The 20,473-nt window shown below is 44.3% G+C and overlaps 1 protein-coding gene across 4 annotated transcripts in view; it reads left to right on the top strand.

Annotated features, from left to right (window-relative positions):
• LOC126999223 (uncharacterized) overlaps nt 1–20,473 on the top strand; it is a 133,620-nt gene that overhangs the window by 40,398 nt on the left and 72,749 nt on the right. For all 4 annotated transcript variants that reach the window (XM_050861555.1, XM_050861554.1, XM_050861557.1 and 1 more), the window contains 2 exons: nt 8,428–8,732; nt 16,591–16,708. In XM_050861555.1, coding sequence (XP_050717512.1) covers nt 8,428–8,732; nt 16,591–16,708 — 423 coding nt within the window. The remainder of the gene's footprint in view (nt 1–8,427; nt 8,733–16,590; nt 16,709–20,473) is intronic.

The raw sequence follows: 20,473 nt of genomic DNA, 5'->3' as shown, positions 1-20,473 counted from the left end.
GGCTACCTTTCACGGGAAACTCATTGAAATTCTAGTCAGAAACTCAGTCACCAACATGTCGGTTACTCGTGTGGTCGGTAAGTTGTGGTCACAAGAAGAAGAAGAGCGTATCAGCTGTTCGGTTCAGTAGCTCTCCACGTGTTTATTCCAGTACCGCAAAGACTTCCATGAAACTAGATAAGCTTGGAGTAATCATTTTGAGCAAGTTTAGGACTTTAGTCTTGTTCATCCTGTCTGGGTCCTCACTGCCAAGTTCTCGAGCATTTAACGGCAGCAAGCTGTAACACACTCCCTTTGTCTCCAAGCAAACCACTCACGAACCAACAAATGCTACGGTCGCTGAGCCAAACAGCGCCCAGGATACAGAACACAGTGCTATGGATGGTCGCCTCCCATCCATCAGCCAATAGTATGCCGTGTATGATCACACGCGGGCAAACTAGCTCAAGCGTAAGCGGCCGTAGCTGCGTTTTCCATACGTGCGAGTCTTTGTCTACTTATCTGCTGTACACTACGTATTTTATTGAAATTTAATATTCTTTTAATATGTTCTTATTAATACTTTATTTTTTTTTATATTGTTTACAATTTTTTAGGCTAGAAAATGCTTCTTTTACTGCAAAATAATTAAAATAATAATTATATTAAAATACCTCTATACCGCAAAATCCCGCGATATTGCGAAAAATCCGCGATACAAAACTAAATATTTACAATTTAAAAATTCGCTATACAGCGAGACTGCGATAAGTGAACCGCGATATGGCGAGGGATTACTGTTAGTACTTTCAGTGCATTTCACCTCCCTGTGCTACCATAACCACTGCAGCTTCCTTTTCATCCTCTGTTGCAAGGAGCTCGTCGGCCAGAACAGCTAGTGATGCATGTTTAAACGTCGTCAGGAAGATCAGCGGACGCCATTTTGCTGCCAGAACAGCTAGAGAGACAGCAGCGGACGCCATTCTGCTACCAGTGAGACGCTGTTACCATAGCAACGACGAGGCTTAACTGAGAGGCTCACAAAAGCATTTGATAGAGGGCTCTGGGTGGTCTGAGCACCTGGGACGTCCCGGGTTCTCTCAAACGCGTCACGCCACAGCACGGGTTGCCAACTCGGGACGTCTGCTGGCTCCCGGCTTTGAGAGGTGGAGCGCCTTCGTGCTGTGATGACATCATCAGCAAACATGATGGCCAAAATAAACACATATAAGCAGTGGTGGGATTCAAATTTTTTAAGAACAGGTTCCCTATATGAGGGGTTTACCAAAATAAGTTATAAGTAAAAGGTGTTCATGGGGGAAAAATTGAGAACCCCTGATTTAAGCTAACAGTAACAACCGGTTCTCGGGATTAAAGAAATTCCAAGAACCGGTGCGAACCGGCTGAATCCCATCACTGCATCATTGCATTTCAACTCTCTGTACAGGTAACTCTCGATTTACATGAGTATTGCGTCCTTGAAGAGGACGCATAAATCAAAAACAATGTAAATCAAACAAGAGGTAGGTTTCTGTCAAAAAATAAATACCGTATTTTGCAGCGTATAACACGCACCCCAAACTTTAAGACAACAATTTTGAAAAGAAAAAAGTTCTTAAAATGCTCAGAAATATGTACGGGTTAAAGAACATTGACAATGTACAGTTTCCCGAAATTTATATACTTTTGGTGTAATCTTTACTGCTTGAATTGACAAGTGTCCTTGAGTAAAGCAATGAAAATGGCAGCCGGGCTGGTGTTGTGAGAAATACATCCCCGTAAACAAACTGATGATGCACAGCTTGATATCATAATAAGCATATTATTCTCACCATCACTCGTAGGTTATGACAGACAACTAGGCAAGACACAATTCACACGGTTCTGGTGACACGCAGCATGCAGCTGTTTGTTGTGTGGGTGTGGTTCTGTGGTTTTCAAACAATGCAAATGGTGGCCAGGCTGGTGTTGCGAGAAATATCTCCTCGTACATACTGATTATGTACAGCTTCTGAGATCATAATTAACATATTATTCTCACAGTCACTCGTAGGTTATGACAGACAACAAGGCAAGACACAATTCACACGGTTCTGGTGACACGCAGCATGCAGCTGTTTGTTGTGTGGGTGTGGTTGTGTGGTTTGTAAACAATGCAAATGGCGGCCGGGCGTGAAATAACTCCTCGTACAAGACTCATGATGTACAGTTTCTGATATCATATTTACCCCATTATTCTCACTAATATTAATAACACTGGGTAACAAAAAAATATTTTTTGAAAATCGTCCAGGGTTTTCCAGCTGAATTAGACTAATTTTGATGCTCTGAGTCCGAAAATGACCTTGGTTTTGCTCAATCAGGTCAAGATTTTTTGCTACAGAATTTTTTATAATCGATTTTCGTAAAAACAAATTTCTGCGGATCATCAGCTGAGAAACCCTGACGATTTTTTCCGTTTTCCTCAAGAAATAAAAGTCAACGTATCCAAATTCATTCAGTTTTTATTTACTCCATCAAATTTGATAAGCATATAATAATTCTAAATAAACGTTACGTGACACAAAATTTCAGAGTTCACGGCATAAATCGGCGTTTCTTCGATTCCCGTGCGTGAGCAGCTGCTGGGTTGTCTCTCTTCAGCGACCAGCAGTAGTCCGCCAGCATGACTGCATCCCACCTCCCCTAGTACCTCTCCTCCATTTGGCGCATGTCCTGATGGAACCTTTCTCCCTGCTCGTCGCTCATCGCCCCAAGCTTTTCAGGAAACTTCTCCATGTGTGAGAATAGGAAGTGCATCTTTATACTCATCAAACACCCGAGTTTTTGAAAAGCCTCTATCATGCTGCTGATGAGTCTGGTGTGGTTTGCTGCCTTCGTGTTCCCCAGGAAGTTGTTCACCACCTCCACAAACGATTTCCAGGCGGCGACTCTAGCGTGTTCATGGAGTTTTGGAACTCTGTGTAGTTGATGAGCTGCCGTATCTGTGGGCCATCGTATATGCCGGCCTTCAGCTTCTCAATGGTCAGTCGAGGAAAGTCTCGGCACAGGTAGTTGAAGCACCTCCATCCTTGTCCAAAGCGCGTGAACTGTTTCATTAACCCAAGCTTCATGTGCAGCGGTGGGATCAATATCTTCCGGTCAACAAGAGGTTCGTTTATGATGTTTCTCGCCCAGGTACTAACTGCTCTCGCGCCGGCCACTCTTTCTTTACATAGTGCTGGGCTCTGTCTCGACTGTCCCACATACATATAAAGCATGGGTACTTTGTGAACCCGGACTGCTGACCAAGTAGAAAGTTCACCATCTTGAGGTCGACGCAGATGATCCATTGGTGCTGCTCATATTGGATTTTGTCGAGCACGTACTTCACTACTTCATAGTTCTCTTCGAGAGTTGTGGAGTGCGCAAGAGGGATTGAGGCGAACTGGTTCCCGTTGTGGAGGAGCACACACTTCAAAGAGCGCTTGCAGCTGCCAATGAAGAGTCGCCAATCTCTCGGATCGTATTGAGAAGCGCCGAGTTTAACAAAAAGACCGGCGATATCTCGGCAGTACACGAGGTCTTCCTCCTGGCAGAAGTAGCCCATGTAGTCCTCATGCCTTCTACGAAAGAAAGTGATACGCGCGTCCTCGCCAAGTAGATTTTTCTCTTTGAGTCTAGAGGCCAACAGCTCGGAGGAAGTCTTCGACAAGCTGAGATCCCGAACCAGATCATTAAGCTCACCTTGTGAAAAGGGCTGCAGACCATACTCCTCTTCTGTATCTCCTCTCTCGTCTGTAGTGGTGGCCTCGTCGTCGCTGTCAGGAAGCTCTCTGAACGCTGGTACAGGAATTTCTTCGCAGTGAGCAACTGGACGGCGGGCAGATGGAAGGTCGGGGTACTGGAGGCTGTGCCGATTCTTCCGGTTGATGCCAGTAGTATTGATGGCGCAGAAGTAACAATCCGATGCATGGTCAAACGGCTCCCTCCAAACCATCGGAATCCCAAACTTCAGTGAAGTTTTCGCGCCCTTCGTCCACCGCCGGAGGTATTCCACGCACGTCTTGCACACCGTGTGCGGTGCCCAGGACTTATCTTGGTCACCCAGCTTGACTTCAAAGTAAGCCTGGTAGGCGCGCTTCACAAATCCTGTGATGTTCTTCCTGTCCACTGACAGCGTGTATTCTCCGCAGATGTAGCAGAAAACGTCAGGATTATTCCTGCATGACCGTCGCGCCGAAGCCATATCAATGACCTGAAAAATAAAATAAAAAAAATATATGTAATATGTAATAGCAGGATGCAGCTGACTGTCAGCAGGATGACTGACTGACACGTATGCAGCTAATTTAGAGAAGTAAGTTAGTTTTGTAATTCGATATATTCTTCAAGAAAAATATGATTGAACTCAAAACCCCTGATATTAGCATATGTATAGCTCGTCAGGTAGGCCTATGGCTGTATCTCAAAAAGTTGACCTGATAGAGCAAAATCAGTGTGATATTCGGACTCAGAACACCAAAATTACCCAGAATCAGCTGAGAAACCCCTGACGATTTTTTGGTTGTCACCCTGTGTAATTAATAATGAACACATGGATATTTTTTTCCTATATGATTCTTTTATGCAGCTTGTACTGCTCCTTAGTCATACAATCATAAGCCAGCTGTGACATCAAGATTAAGATCATACAAATGGCGCCCGACGGGAAAACGAGATAACAGCAAGGCATGGGCGATCCTCCACTGATTTAATTTTTGTATAGTAGTTATTTGATCGCCCTGTATTCTATGGTAACATATTATAAGACAGCCATGGACTATGAAGGATCATTAACAATAATAAAGGTATGTTTGCAGTTGTTATTGGATAAGACGAAACACAGACCATTAAAAACACTCCAAAGAAGCAAAAAAATCATTAAAAATTTGTACATTCAGCGTATAACGCGCAGGGCTAAACTTTCAGGCATTTTTTATGTGAAAAAGGTGCGCGTTATACCTTCAGTGGAGAGAGAGAGAGAGAGAGAGAGAGAGAGAGAATATCCATATCACCGAGATATCCAATCTGGCACTCAGTCTCAGCCTCACTTGTCTGAGAAAGAAATGAGGGACAGCATGAGCGCCTGGCTAGTATTGGTACCGGTACCGTACCATATAGCTGGTACCGATAGGACCGGTACTGGTACCGTTACCTGCCCACCCCTATCGTTGAGTAGCGTGGCAGCGTGGGTACTGTATTGTTGTTCAAGTGGCGCACAGGAAGAACTGAGCTCAGCTGTGTGGCTGCGGCGCCGTGTGAGTCCAGTTGCGTGAGACATATGGTGGCCACTCCGTAAAATATCGCATATAAGTGGAAAAAACATGTAAATTAAACATTTATTTGGATTTTAGACCCTGCGTTATTTAAAAACCGCGTAAAACAAACTCGTGTCAATCGAGAGTTACCTGTACCACCATAACCACTGGAGCTTCCATTTCATCTTCTTTTGTAAGGAGTTTGTCAGCCAGGACAGCTAGTAATGCATGTTAAACACCGCCAAAGGTGGTCTGGGCGCCCGAGACGTCCCGACTCGCTTTCTCAAACGCACTGGCAAGAAGATCAGCGTACGCCATTTTGCTGCGAGTGAGACGCCGTCACCGTAGCAACGACAAGGCTTAGTAAAATGACGGCCCTTATCTCCAGTCTTGCAGCACTCTTGGAGCACTGGCAGTTACTGCAGCAAGAATTTCTTTTACACTGATAGATACAGTGAACACTGCTCTCGTTCACGTGGTATGCTCTCCCTACTGCAACGTAACTCATCTTAAAGCGTAACTTCTAAATCTGAATTCTTCTGTAAGATGAACACCTTTCTCGAATGCTTTGGGGTGCTTTCAGCAGGTATATTGTTAGAACAGTGTTGCCACTCACGCCATGGCTACTTGGTGTGACGAGCAGGAAATTTAAAAATCCTAAAAAAGTTCTTCCATGACAATCCCTATAAAACCAAAACCGTACTATTGGAAACCGTACTATTTGAGGGACGACTGAAGTATCACTTATTGTATTGAAGTGTACTTGTTACAAGTCTCAGAGAAACACAGGTAATTTACGATAATTGAAAGACTAGTTCAAACTTTGTGGGCACAACTCTGAATATACCCCATTCTGATGTGTTGTGGACAGTGGACAGTGCCCGTGCCACTTCACTCAGCCCATTGACCTGAGGGGATAATTCTAGGCCCAGATCCACACCCATGCATCTGGGTTGAGAACCTCACCCAACTAATGAAGTCACACCCAGCCTTAATATGGTCAGAATTTTGACTCATTGACCTTCCCCTAAACTGAGGTGAGGTGACGACCTCGTCCTCTTTTTCCATCTAGCAACTTGACTGGGTACAGAAATGGTACGAAATAAGTACAAAAAGAATAATCGTACTTTTGTACGTACTTTTTTTTTTTTTTTTTTTACAGCAAAGGAGACAGTTCAAGGGCACACAAAAAGCAAACATTAATGAAAAAAAAAGCCCGCTACTCACTGCTCCTAAAAAGAATCCAAAGAGGTGGCGAAAAGATAGGTCAGTTTTGGGAGGAGAGGTGTCCTGATACCCTCCTCTTGAAAGAGTTTAAGTCGTAGGAAGGAGGAAATACAGATGAAGGAAGATTGTTCCAGAGTTTACCAGCGTGAGGGATGAAAGAGTGAAGATGCTGGTTAACTCTTGCATAAGGGGTTTGGACAGTATAGGTATGACAATGAGTAGAAATGCGATTGCAGCGTGGCATCGTGATGGGGGTAGGCATGCAGTTAGAAAGTTCAGAAGAGCAGTCAGCGTGGAAATATCGATAGAAGATACAAAGAGAGGCAACATTGTGGCGGAATTTAAGAGGTAGAAGACTATCAGTATGAGGAGGAGAGCTGATGAGACGAAGAGCCTCAGCCTCCACTCTGTCCAGAAGAGCTGTGAGTGGAGCCCCCACACATGAGATGCATACTCCATAATGAGGGCGGACAAGGCCCCTGTATATGGACAGCAACTGTGCAGGGAGAAGAACTGGGAGACGGTACAAAACGCCCAGCCTCGAGGATGCTGATTTAGTAAGAGATGAGATATGAAGTTTCCAGTTGAGATTTTGAGTTAAGGATAGACCGAGAATGTTTAGTGTTGAGGAAGGTGATAGCTGGGTGTTGTCAAAGAATAGGGGATAGTTGTTTGGAAGATTGTGTCGAGTGGATAGGTGGAGAAACTGTGTTTTGAGGCGTTGAAGGACACCAGGTTCTTCTTGCCCCAGTCGGAAATAATAGTAAGGTCTGAGGCTAAGCGTTCTGCAGTCTCCAGCCTTGAGTCGTTAAGTTCCTGAAGGGTGGGTCTTCTATTAAAAGAAGTTGAATAATGCAGAGTGGAATCATCGGCGTAGGAATGGATAGGACAGTTCATTTTGGAAAGAAGATCATCAATGAACAACAGAAAAAGAGTGGGAGATAGGACAGAACCCTGTGGGACACCACTGTTAATAGATTTAGGAGAAGAACAGTGACCGTCTACCACGGCAGAAATAGAACGGTCAGAAAGGAAACTGGAGATAAAGGTACAGAGAGAAGGATAGAAACCGTAGGAGGTTAGATTTTAAAGAAAAGATTTGTGCCAGAACCTATCAAAAGCTTTTGATATGTCCAGCTAAATAGCAAAAGTTTCACCTAAACGGCTAAGAGAGGATGACCAAGAGTCAGTTAAGAAGGCTAGGAGATCACCAGTAGAACGCCCCTTGCGGAACCCATACTGGCGATCAGATAGAAGGTCAGAAGTGGAAAGGTGCTTTTGAATCATCCGGTTAAGGATTGATTCTAAAGCTTTAGATAGACAAGAAAGTAAAGCAATAGGACGGTAGTTTGAGGGATTGGAGCGGTCACCCTTCTTAGGTACAGGCTGTATGAAGGCATACTTCCAGCAAGAAGGAAAGGTAGATGTTGACAGGCAGAGGCGAAAGAGTTTAACCAGGCAGGGTGACAGCACGGAGGCACAGTTTTTAAGGACAATAGGAGGCACTCCATCAGGTCCATAAGCCTTCTGAGGATTGAGGCCAGAGAGGGCATAGAAAACATCATTTTGAAGAATCTTTATAACAGGCATAAAGGAGTCAGAGGGGGGATGAGTAGGAGGAATATGCCCAGAATCGTCCAGAGTGGAGTTTTTAGAAAAAGTACTGTACCATACATGAAGAAATATGTCGAACCGTGCTTTTTGCCCTAAAATACCCATACCGTACCATAATGTTGTACTGAACCATACCATACTACATGCCCAGGTTATCACCCACCACAGGCTCAAGGGCCAATGGTAAAGAGATGAGCACCACAGCCCTGCACAGCTAATAGAGTATGCTCCCAACATTACCTGTATATAGCAATCATATTTATTTCAGTTTCAATATATTTTAGGAGTCTTCATGTATTATTATTACCACTTTGTTTTCCCTTTCTAGTGGAAAATGGGCAACACAGATGGTCCAGACTTTGGGAAGATAGCCTACAACACACTTCTGCTGGCAGTCGCCCTCAAAATAGGGCTGGAAAAGCTTTGGGTGAATGACGGCAACACCCCAGTCTTCAACGACATGGTAATGGAGCTGACTACTCTTTTACATCCAAAGAAGATTACATTGGCCATCAAACAACTAAACAGAAGTAATCCTCTGTTTGACTTCTTATCCAGTCACTCACCTGACCTTGAAGAAATCAACATGTACTGGAGTGATGTTGCAGCTTTTCAAGATTGCATGAAGTTCAAGTGAGTTCCTTTAAGTATCTCAAGTTGGTTGTACTCTTGGCCTCTGTACCAGTAGAGTTGTGTTGTGCTGACTTGGACTGTGGAGGTGAAATTCACAGATGAAATCCTTTACCCTGTACTGTAGATGGCACAGTCACGGACAGAAGTGATGACACAGATTTCAGAACAGTTCAGTCGGCTGGCGAGAACTGGCAACTGACAACTGGGACAGACACCAGGTAGCTACATTTCGTTCAACCCCGTAAGGTATAGGTAGATGGATAGACAAATATACCTTTTTTTTTTTTACATTAAAGGACACGGCTCAAGGGCAACAAAAAGAGTAACAAGAAAAAAAGCCTGCTACTCGCCGCTCCCATAATAGATAATAGTAAAGAGTAGTCAAAAGAGAGGTCAATTTCGGGTGGAGAGGTGTCTTGATACACTCTTCTTGAAAGAGGTCAAGTCATAGGCAGGAGGAAATAGATGAAGGAAGGCTGTTCCAGAGTTTACCAGTGAAGGGGATGAAAAAATGGAGAGGCTGGTTAACTCTTGCATAAGGGGTTTGGGCAGTTTAGGGATGAGCATGAGTAGAAAGTCGTGTGCAGTGGGGCGGGGGGGGGGGCATGCAGTTTGCAAGTTCAGAAGAGCAGTCAGCATGAAAATATTGATAGAAGATAGAAAGAGATGCAACATGGCGGCGGAATTTAATACAGTAAACCCTCTGGTATCCGGGTTAATAGAGCCATGGGTGCACCCGGATATGGAAAAAACCCAGATATGGTGTTGGTTAAGTCTACAGACCTGAAAACCCAACTTTCGTCTACCGCATTTAATATATCATCGGCACAAATGAAGCTACTTAAGATCACGCCCGTAAGCCCAAGCCAACGCATACGTATATATATGAAACGAGTGCAGGAACAATATGTTATAACCGTAAAAAAGAAAATTATGTTACGGGTTAGGCTACATTTCAGCTGCGGCGCCGCCACCCCTCCCCGCTCGCCCTGAGAACATATATCCTTATTATCTCACAAACGGAGCTACTTAAGCTCACGTCCGTACGCCCACGTGAGCCCATTACGCCTGTGCACACGTGGATATATGAAACGAGTGCAGGAAGGATGTATTATAGCCGTAAAAATGAAAAAATGCTATGGGCTACGTCAAACTGCCCACCTTGCCCCACCGCCCCGAGAATGTTTTACCTTGTTTTCTGCAATATTACATTATCTACTCTAACGCTAGTGTAGGCAAACCTTTCCCCATCCACAGTGAATGCGTGGGCGTTGTGGCATCTCTTGCAAACGATAATTAGTGACTTAACCTAAGAAAAATTGTTGGGGAGTTGCGGGGCTCGTCAGCACCCACCATGGCCCCAAGGACGCGGGTGTTCTGTTAAGATTCGCCCCTAACGGAGTAATTAACGCTTGTACACCCTGCTGACCTATATACATATTTATACATCGGCGCCATGGCAAGCGCCCCAAACACCACACACAGGCAAACAATGCCTGGAGAAGGTAGGGCACGCACGCAAAAGCAATTAACTGGGCCATGATGAACGTAAACAATGGCGTGCAGGGCGCTTGTTGTGTTGTGGTGCGCAAGGTAAAGAGAGTCTCTTTACCTTGGTGGTGTGGTACGCTGCCCGGGCAGAGCTTCGAGGCATCGCGTGGGCAATTTGAACGACTTTTTGTGGCGTGCAACAAATTTTTGGAATTTTTTGGAAAAAATCACATTTTTGAAAACTCCCGGATACAGGCAAGGTCGGATACGGTGCACCCGGAGAACTGAGGGTTTACTGTAGGTATAAGACTATCAGTAAGAGGAGGAGAGCTAATGAGACGAAGAGCCTTAGACTCCACTCTGTCCAGGAGAGCTGTGTGAGTGGAGCCCCCCCACATGTGAGATGCATACTCCATGTGAGGGCCAACAAGGCCCCTATAAATGGAAACCATCTGTGTGGGGGAGAAGAACTGGCAGAGACGATACAGAACGCCCAACCTCGAGGAAGCTGATCTAGTAAGAGAGGAGATGTGAAGTTTCCAGTTGATATTTTGAGCTAAGGATGGACTGAGGATATTTAGTGTTGAAGAAGGTGACATCTGAGTGTTGTTGAAGAATAGGGGATACCCAGCAAACACAATTACATATATATTATGTTGTATAACGGTAGCGGTTTTGTAACTTTTACGTAGCGAAGATACGGAGTAATTACGAAAATGCGTGGACTCCCAGGTACGTCCTTGTAACGTATTTCATTACATAACTACTACCTTTTTACCACGTCCCCATCACCTTTTAACAACACATTTACTATGTACCAATTACGTTTTTGCTTCGTTATTGCTACCTTTTGCGTGCATATTGCCATGACCTTCCTGCTATGTACCTTTAGCTTTCTACAACAGTTCTTGCAACAGCTCCTTCCAGTACCTGTAACTTGTGTGTCATAACTCTTATTTTCCTTTACTGCTTCAGTCACATAACCATATTCTTTACCCCTTTTTTGATGCATATAATCAACAGTGAAAATCAATGGTAGTTCACTTGCAGATTAGCTGAGCCTTAAAATCCAAGTTGGTCTTAACCAGCAAATGACCAGAGATGGAACAAGATGTGGTGAACTAATATTTTATTCATGCTTTTCTCCTTTCTCTTCTGAAAATCAGTATATGCAAATACAATATAACACCTAGCTCATGTCAGAGTGCTAATTATTAACAAAGTGGATTTTTTTTCTTTGCAGAGAACAGACAGAATACCACAGTTCACTAATTAAGGCACTTAACTGTTCTGTCCACACATTAAGAAAGTTATTTTGATGGAGTAAACAATTCAAACTGCAATTTTACCTACATTTTTTTTCTAATCACTAAGCTTCAGGTATCAAATAGGGATTCTACTTTCATCAAAATAATTCTCTTAATGAATGGACAGAATAAGTGCCCTAACTAGTGAACTATGTTATTCTAGCTGCTCTCTGAAAAAAAATCAACCTTGTCAATAATTAGCACTCTGACATATCTAAGTAAGTGTTATATTGTAAATGTATATATTGATTTTCTAAAGGGAAAGGAAAATAGCATGAATAAAATATCAGATCGCCACATCTTGGGCTATCTTTGCTCATTTGCTGGTTAAGACCAACTTAGATTTTAAGGCTCAGCTAATCTGCAAGTAAAGTACCATTGATTTTCACTGTTGATTATATGCATAAAAAAAAGAGGTAAAGAATATGATAATGTGACTGGAGCAGTAAAGGAAAATAAGAGTTATGACACACAGGTTACAGGTACTGGAAGGAGCTGTTGGAAGAACCATTGTTGAGAATGGTACATAGCAGGAAGGTCGTGGCAATATTCATGCTAAAGACTGTCATCCTGCCCACTGCCACAAAGAAGCTGGCAATTTTTCAGTCATCCCCAAGTGGCCTAAGACTGCCCACATGCTGTCCTGAGGGCCACCTGTCAACCTGGACTCTAGATTCTCTCTAAAAGAGGATCAAATATGAGCTCCGTGGGGCAGCATGAGCCAAGGAAGATGGCACCAGTATAAACACTTGCCTGCACCATAACAGGCAGGTAACATTACAACACATATAATCTTCAAATTTAATCTTTGATACATTAGAAAGCAAATTATACACTTTTGGTATAGAAAATAAATTTACTGAGATTAAACACTTACATACTCCTATCCTAGAGCATGCTAGGACAATGAAGTGTAAAACTGACATCAAAATTATAAAATCCACTCAATTTTTTTCTACCAAATCGCCAGATCCCAAAATATGAGTCGTGAGGAAACAAAACTAGGTATTGCTTTTCCTCATAAAGGAAGAAATACATACACAAAATCATAGCTTGAATTATAAAAAATATACTTTCCTCTGAAATCAAAATAATTTCACCAAACAAACTTATTCCAGTAATTGTCCTGTAGTGACACGACTTGCCTGATGGGCGAGCCTCCCATAACCCACTTTTCCAGGGGGGTACCTCTTTGGCCGACTGGTAAAGGAGTGGCTCTCCCGTTACGCTGGTTGCGGGTTCGATTCCCGGCGCCGGCAAACCTTTCCTTGTCTGGATTAATTTCTCGTGTGTTTTGTTACACGCAGTGGTCGTGTGGGAGTGGAGTTAAGAGAAAATTCTGGCATTTCAGTCCTAGTACATTACAGACTAGATTAACAATGCCAAGGGACTATAGTGGATCTCCAAGATCCCATTAGAAAGTTACAGTATGCGTGAAAAGTTTTGTCGCTGCATGAAAAAAACATTGTTTATTGTTAGTAGGGGGAAAGGTTGTAAACACACATGCAATATTGAACTTATCAATATTTACTGGCATTCCCCTTTCTCTTTACAATCTCATTAAGGCGATGCAAGGTTTTGCAGGTAAGATGATGAAAAGCTGTCCCACAGCTGCTTGACTGCATCCTTAAGTTTAGGCACATGACGTGTCCATGTCACACAGCTGTTTCTGCATGTGCGACCATGAATTTTCAATTGGATTTATTGATATTTGGGCTGTTTCCAGGCCAATCAGGAAAAAAGGGAACCTCACAACCTGTTAACCACTGTGTAACAGACTTTGCAACATGTGCAGGAGCCGAATCCTGCATGAATACTTTTGCCTTTGTTTTTCCAAAAGAATCACACAACACATCACTCAGAAGCTCTAAATAATTGTTTTGGTTCACCTTTTCATTAGCATGAAGAATCACCAATTCACCAACTCCATGATAGGTAAAGCTGCCCAAAACCATAAGTGATGCTGGGTGCTTGTCAAACTTAGAGGTGAGCTTAGGATCCAGTGGGTCGCTGCCTGGCCTGCGGTACACACGTGATGAAGGGGTTCCAGTGACAGTAAAAGTTGCCTCATCACTCCATAGCACAGTTTTCCACTGCTCCTCATTCCATGCTAAGTATTTCTTGCAAAACTTGATTCTTTTGTCCTTCTGTACTGCATTTAACATCGTGTTTTTGTGGGCACGGTAACTCTTGTATCCCAGGTCATCATGAAGCAGCTGCTGCACACTCCTCAGAGACACATCTCCCAGTAATTGTGGGTTTTTTGCCCTTATTTCCCGTGCTGTCAGCCGTGGATCCTTTAAAACTTGCCAGGAAATAAGTGCACGGGTCCTCAAGGCCGTCTTACGAAGCCTCCCAGACTTGGGAAGTGAGGTGAGTGCAGCAGCCTTTCCGGTGTTGTGCGAAATAAGTCGACTGACAAATAATTAGTAACATTGGTATCTGCACATGCGCGGCTAGAACTCATGAGTATTTCGCACGTAGACGGATACCGTTGTTACTAATTATTTGTTGGTCAAGTTATTTCGCACAACACTGGAAGATACGGGATACACGGGTGAGAGCAGCCTGGCCTGACCTGACGACACCTGACACCTGGCAGGTTTCCACAAACTTGCGGCCCTAAAAATGGCAGTTTGGTGGATTCACTGAACTGGGCTGATGTCGACTCCACCAATTCTACCTCCATGGGTAGAACAGTCTTGCCACTCACGCCATGGCACTTGGTGCGACGAGCGAGAAATTTAAAAAAATCCTAAAAAAATCTTCTGTAACAATCCGTATAAAACTGAAACCGTACTGTTGGAAACCGTACTATTTGAGGGACAACTGTATATATATATATATATATATATATATATATATATATATATATATATATATATATATATATATATATATATATATATATATATATATATATATACACACACACACAGTAATCCCTCGTCTATCGTGAGGGTTAGGTTCCAGAACCCCCCGCGATAGGCGAAAATCCGTGAAGTAGCGACCTTATATTTTTTTTTGTTATTTATATATATTTTAAGGCTTTATAAACCCTCCCCACCTCTTACAAACCTTTCCCACACTCCTATTGACCTTTCCCACAAGGGAAATGAGTGGAGGAAATGGACGGGAAAAGAAGAGAGGTAGGGAGGGTCAGGTAAAGGTGAGGAAAGGGGGAGAGAAAGGGTGTGAGTGGGAGGGAAAGAGATTAAAAGAGAGAGGTAGGGAGGGTCAGGTAAAGGTGAGGAAAGAGGGGGAGAGAAAAACATGGAAACATGGAAAACATGGACTAGCAGGCAGCAGAAAGCCTGTTGGCTCATTACTAGGCTGCCTGCGTTCAGTGATTCAATCAATCCGTTTGCCATAGGAGTGGCTTGCAGGGAAGGATTAAAGCACTTGTGTATCTACTCTTGGGAACGTTCAGTTCACTCCCGATGCAGCAAAGTGGCGATCAATGTGTTTCTTGAAGGAGTTGATGGTCTCTGCGCTAACCACTTCTGCAGGAAGGCTGTTCCAGTGGCGAACAACTCTATTCGAGAAATAACTCCTGCCGATGTCGGTATTGCATCGGTTTGCTTGAATTGTTTTTCCGTTGTTTCTTGTTCTCAGGTTGGTTTTTAGCGTGAAGAGTTTGGAGTGATCAACGTTGCTGAGCTTGTTCAGATACTTAAAGACTTGTATCATGTCTCCCCGCAGGCGTCTCTTTTCCAACGTGAAGAGGTTGAGTCGCTCGAGTCGCTCTTCATAGGGCTTCGTCCTCAGTGATGGTATCATCTTCGTGGCGCGGCGCTGTACTCTCTCAAGTAATTCAATGTCTTTCCTGTAATTAGGAGACCAGAATTGCACGGCGTATTCCAGGTGGGGCCTTACCAGCGAATTGTACAAGGATAACATAACTCCCGGCGTCTTGTATTCGAAGTTCCTCGCTATGAACCCAAGCATTGCATTGGCTTTCTTACAGGCGGACTTGCAGTGTTTTATTTGTTTCAAGTCACTGCTGATGGTGACCCCGAGGTCTCTTTACTCTTGCACAACATGTAGTGGTTCGCCACCCATGTGGTATGTGTGGTTGCTGTTTCTGGATCCGATAATATATATATATATACACTCAACCCTCGATTTGCCGGACTAAAAGGGGGGAAGGCTTGTCCGGGAATGGCAAATGTCCGGCAATGGAAAATGTCCGGGGGTCTACCCCTTGCGGACTTACCCTATATATGTCCGGGAAACACAACCCACCCCGGACTACACCGCGTGATAGCTGTCCTATACACTAGCACTAGCGCCAACTCCACTCCCTCACTTCCACCCCACATGCACGCCCTGGGTATACCACTTGTACACTGCCAAATCAAGTTCAACACATTTCGGTCTTTCATATGATTTCTAGTTGCATCACCTTTCCCGACACAGCAAATTTAACTGCATAATTGTCTAACTTTCCTCTAGCTTTTTTATGTCCGAAACTGTCTGTTTTTTCACCCCATACAGCTCGCAGACTTGGGCAACACTCATTCCTCCATCTATTTTACGTAAAAGTTCCAGTTTTTGCGACACAGAAAGGTGCACAGGTTTAGCTGTACGCTTGGTTACTTTCTTTGGTGGGTTTTTGGGTGGCATCGTTGAAGAAGAGGTGTATCCACAAGCACGTAAGCACAACACTCGTGTGACGCGGCATACTTGTGTACAGTCCAGTACTAGACGTGTATGTCCGCGCTGCCATCTAGTGCCCGATTTGCGAACTTTGTCTGGCGCGTAGTTTGAAATCGACTTGTCCCGGACTTTTTTTTTTTACCCCACGGACTCTTGTCCGCAAAAAATCCGCAAATGGAGGTCCGCAAATCGAGGTTGTGTATATATCTATATATATATATATATATATATATATATATAGATATATATATATATATATATATATATATATATATATATATATATATATATTATTCCATATGGATTTGGCATAATTAGGGCCATGATATTATGCATTTATATTTAAAGGAGACTATGCTTCTTAGACAGTGACATATTTAGTAAAATATAAAATTTTACAGGAACTTGCGTGTGCTGGAACTTGGGGGACGCATCTCAGACAAGGTGCTGTGCAGCGGTCTGTGGAACATTAACAAAAAAAGTGACAAAGTACTGGAAATGGCCTTAAAGGATAATAAGGTGAGGCTGCTGCTTTCAGTATGGTTGACGATATTGTATAATGTGTTGTTTTTTTCTCTCTCTCTCTCTCTCTCTCTCTCTCTCTCTCTCTCTCTCTCTCACACACACACACACACACAAGTCCACTTTACTTGTGAACAGCTGTGTCTACAGTCATTCCAGCCATCCGTCAGCACCTGGTTGCCCACCCATCTAATTCGTCTTTTTCTGCTCGATAGCTGTGTTCTTTTGTGTGTTTTTGTTGTGTTGACGTCCCTTTATTGTTGTGTGGCTGCATGTCATATAACCTTTAGTAGGTGTTGTGTAAAACACTGCTGTCAAATCCTATGTATTGGACTGTGTTACTGTTGTTTTTAAATTTTTGTGTATTGAAAAGCAACCATCCCTGGGCCCATACTTATAAAGAAATGAGGCGTTTGACTTAATTCTCTCCTAAGTGACGAGTTTTCAGCCTAGCTGGGGTTCCAGCCACCATAGGTAGTGGGGAATGTAAAGTTGCCAACAACAAGTTATCTCGAAAGATCAGTTATCTCATATGAAAATTAGTGGATAAGAATACCTTAAAATGGTGAAAGTATTGAATAGAAGTACCATATTTCACGGCGTATAACGCACACCTTTTTCACATAAAAAATGCCTGAAAGTTTATCCTTGCGCACTATACGCTGAAAGTACTAATTTTTATTGATTTTTTTCTTCTTTGGGGTGTTTTATGGGTCTCTTTTTTTTTTTTTTTCGTGTTGTCCGATAACAACTGCAAACTTACCTTTATTATTGTTTATGTTCCTTCGTAGTCCATAGGTATCTTATAATATGTTATCATAGAATACAGTCGTCCCTCAAATAGTTCGGTTTCCAATAATTTGGTTTCGGTTTTATACGGATTGTCATGGATGAATTTTTTTATGATTTTAAAATTTCCTGCTCGTTGCACCAAGTAGCCATAGTGTGAGTGGTAACACTTTTCTACCAAAACACCTGCTGAAAACACCCCAAAGCGTTCGAGAAAGTGTGCACCTTGCAGAAGAATTCAGATTTAGGAGAAGTTTCATTTCAGGATGAGTTACATTGTGGTAGGGAGAGCATACCACGTGAATGAGAGCAGTGTTCGCTGTATCTGTCATAGTGTAAAATAAATTCTTGCCGCAGTAACTGCGAGTGCTCCAAGAGTGCTGCAAGAGTGGAGATAAAGCCCGTCCTTTTCTGTTTGTTCATAAATTAACCCATTATAAACACATAAATGGGCATTTTCTTACCTTAAACAAGAAATTGGTGGGCAGGAGTGGGCACTCCTATGGAATCCGGGTTTCCCGCCTGGCTCAGTTTCTACTCGCCGGCCAAAGTTGCCAGTTATGCATTTTCTGCTGTAGTGTTACCAAGCTGGACAAGTGAGCCATCCTGGCAGTGCTGCCTTCCACATTGTAAGCGAGCGAGCCATGTCATACACTCACACTGTCTCCTACTCTCAACCACAATTTCTATTATTGCTCTCTAAATCATACATTAAATAAGATACGAAACGGTTATTGTGGAGATTGACTCCGCGCCTCCAAAATACGACATTACGCCTCCATATTATATAGTTAAGGGACGCATATTTAAACTACTCCAACCGAACTTTAAATAACCTGACCTCTAACGGGGGGCTTCGCCCCCCCTCGACCCCCCCAGCGTGGTAACACTGCACTGTGACTGCAGCAGAAAATGCATTACTGGTAACTTGGGCCTGTGGGTAACAGCTGAGCCCGGCAGGACCCGGATTCCGTACTATTTGAGGGACGACTTTACAGGGTGATCAAATAACTACAGGGGGGTCGTCTAATATGCGAGAATATGGGCGGTTCAAAGCCTCGCATATCGCAAATTCGCATATTAGGAACCTTAAAAAGCATGTAAATAATGGTATATGGGCGGTCAGCCACATTTTCCCAAACTCTTTAACCTAGCATATATTTTCTCATGTCTATCACTTTTAACTTAGTTTCCAATGTAATAAACTGCTTTTTCGAGTTCTTTGTGTGGGTTATTCAGAATAGGATACGCACTTAACGTAACGTGTTTGCTTCACACCTACACAGTACACCTGGGTTTACAGTCCGTCCTTCCCTACCTAAGCGGGAAGGACATAACGTTACATCCTGTATGGCAACACTTGTCAGCCATTACAGTTTCCCGTTTTCCTCAGTCTGAGAGCAGCCATCACGGAGTACACTACACGCTCCGTCTTCCGGACTTCCTGTACGCCTGCCTTTCAATACACAGTTCAAAGGACCTACGGGTTTCGTTCCACCCTCCCTTACGGTGAAGAGGACGAGGACATACATGGCGCAGTGAGCAGTGAGTGCATGGAGGCCGGCGACTGTGTGTTCAGCGGCTCCTACAAGACTCATCGGCAGCAGTGAGTGCGTGTTGTGGTGACTCGCTAGTGCAGTGGTGTGCAGTGACTTTACGAGTTCGCGAGTGACGTTAGGTGTGTTTTTCGTGTGTCTTTATACGGCATACAGGGTGCGGTTACGGTGCGTTGGGACGGAGCAACATTTCGCACTCCCTCCCCTCATCGTAGCCCTGGGGGCACTGACGCGCGCAGCCAGTTTCCCGCCGCAGCCCGCAGGACCCTAAGCCCCGCCCACCACCCGCTCCACACCGACGTTCATCCACTCGCGAACCAGCACACCACCCACGTCACTAATACGTCACCACTTCTCGACGCCACGTCACATCGCTCCTACCGCCACCTCCTACTCCTGCGGACTACAGCACACCGGTGTGGTCCATGGTGACACGGCTTGGCTCCGCGGGGTTGACCCGGCCTTCGCTCGTGACACATGCCACCACCAGTCCTCAGAAGTCAGACTAGTAAAGAAGCTGCAAGCATGGAGGGAGAAAAATGCGACTTCACGTCACTTCTCAAGTACTTCGACACTCGGGAACAGAGTAGACGTGAAGAGGAGGCTCAAATACGCCGCGAGGAAGCCGAGGCACGTCGCTTGCAGGAGGCGGAGACACGTCGCCAGGAAGCGGAGATAAGGAAGCAGGAGTTCCAGACATTGATACAAGCCCTAACTCTCAGCACCGGCACACCAGTCACGCCCGCCCCCAACGCACACAGTGACGTCGACCCTTCCTCCCTTCACTCCTCCACCCAGCCATCCAGACCGCCCGCTGCACAGATCAAAGCGGTAATCCAGCCGCCCGCACCATTACAGCGTGACACTACATACCAGGCTTTTCGAGAATGGCGGAGGCGGTTTCAAGATTACTCTACGATGACAGATCTGGAGGGCATGGACCTGAAAAAACAATATGTACAACTGCGACTCAGCCTCAGCAACGAGGTAGTTCACATTCTGAGGTATCGTCTGCGGCTGCCCCAGGACGACTCCACCCCCATCAACGACGTCCTCGATAAACTGGACAGCCACTTCCGTGCTCAGACCAACGAAGCACTGAGAAGACGGGATCTGTTCAGCTGCAAGCAGGAGGTCGGGGAGCCCTTTAACGACTTCTTCGTCCGAGTCAAGACCCTGGCAGAAGCTGTGGAGATATGCAAGGGGTGCAACGACGAATGTGAACAGACGCAGCTGAAGCATGTCTTGTTGATGGGCCTGCGTGATGAGGAGCTAGTCGAGGACCTGATTAGCATCATCCCCACCAAGACACTTGACGAGGTAGTAGCGCAGTGTTATGCCCATGAAGCGGCTCGCCACACCGCCACTGCCATCTCCTCAAACTCACAGACTGTACGAGCTACATCAAAGTACAAGA

Source organism: Eriocheir sinensis, chromosome 16, assembly GCF_024679095.1.
Source record: "Eriocheir sinensis breed Jianghai 21 chromosome 16, ASM2467909v1, whole genome shotgun sequence".
Lineage (NCBI taxonomy): Eukaryota > Metazoa > Arthropoda > Malacostraca > Decapoda > Varunidae > Eriocheir > Eriocheir sinensis.
This window is presented reverse-complemented; position numbering and strand designations above follow the sequence as displayed.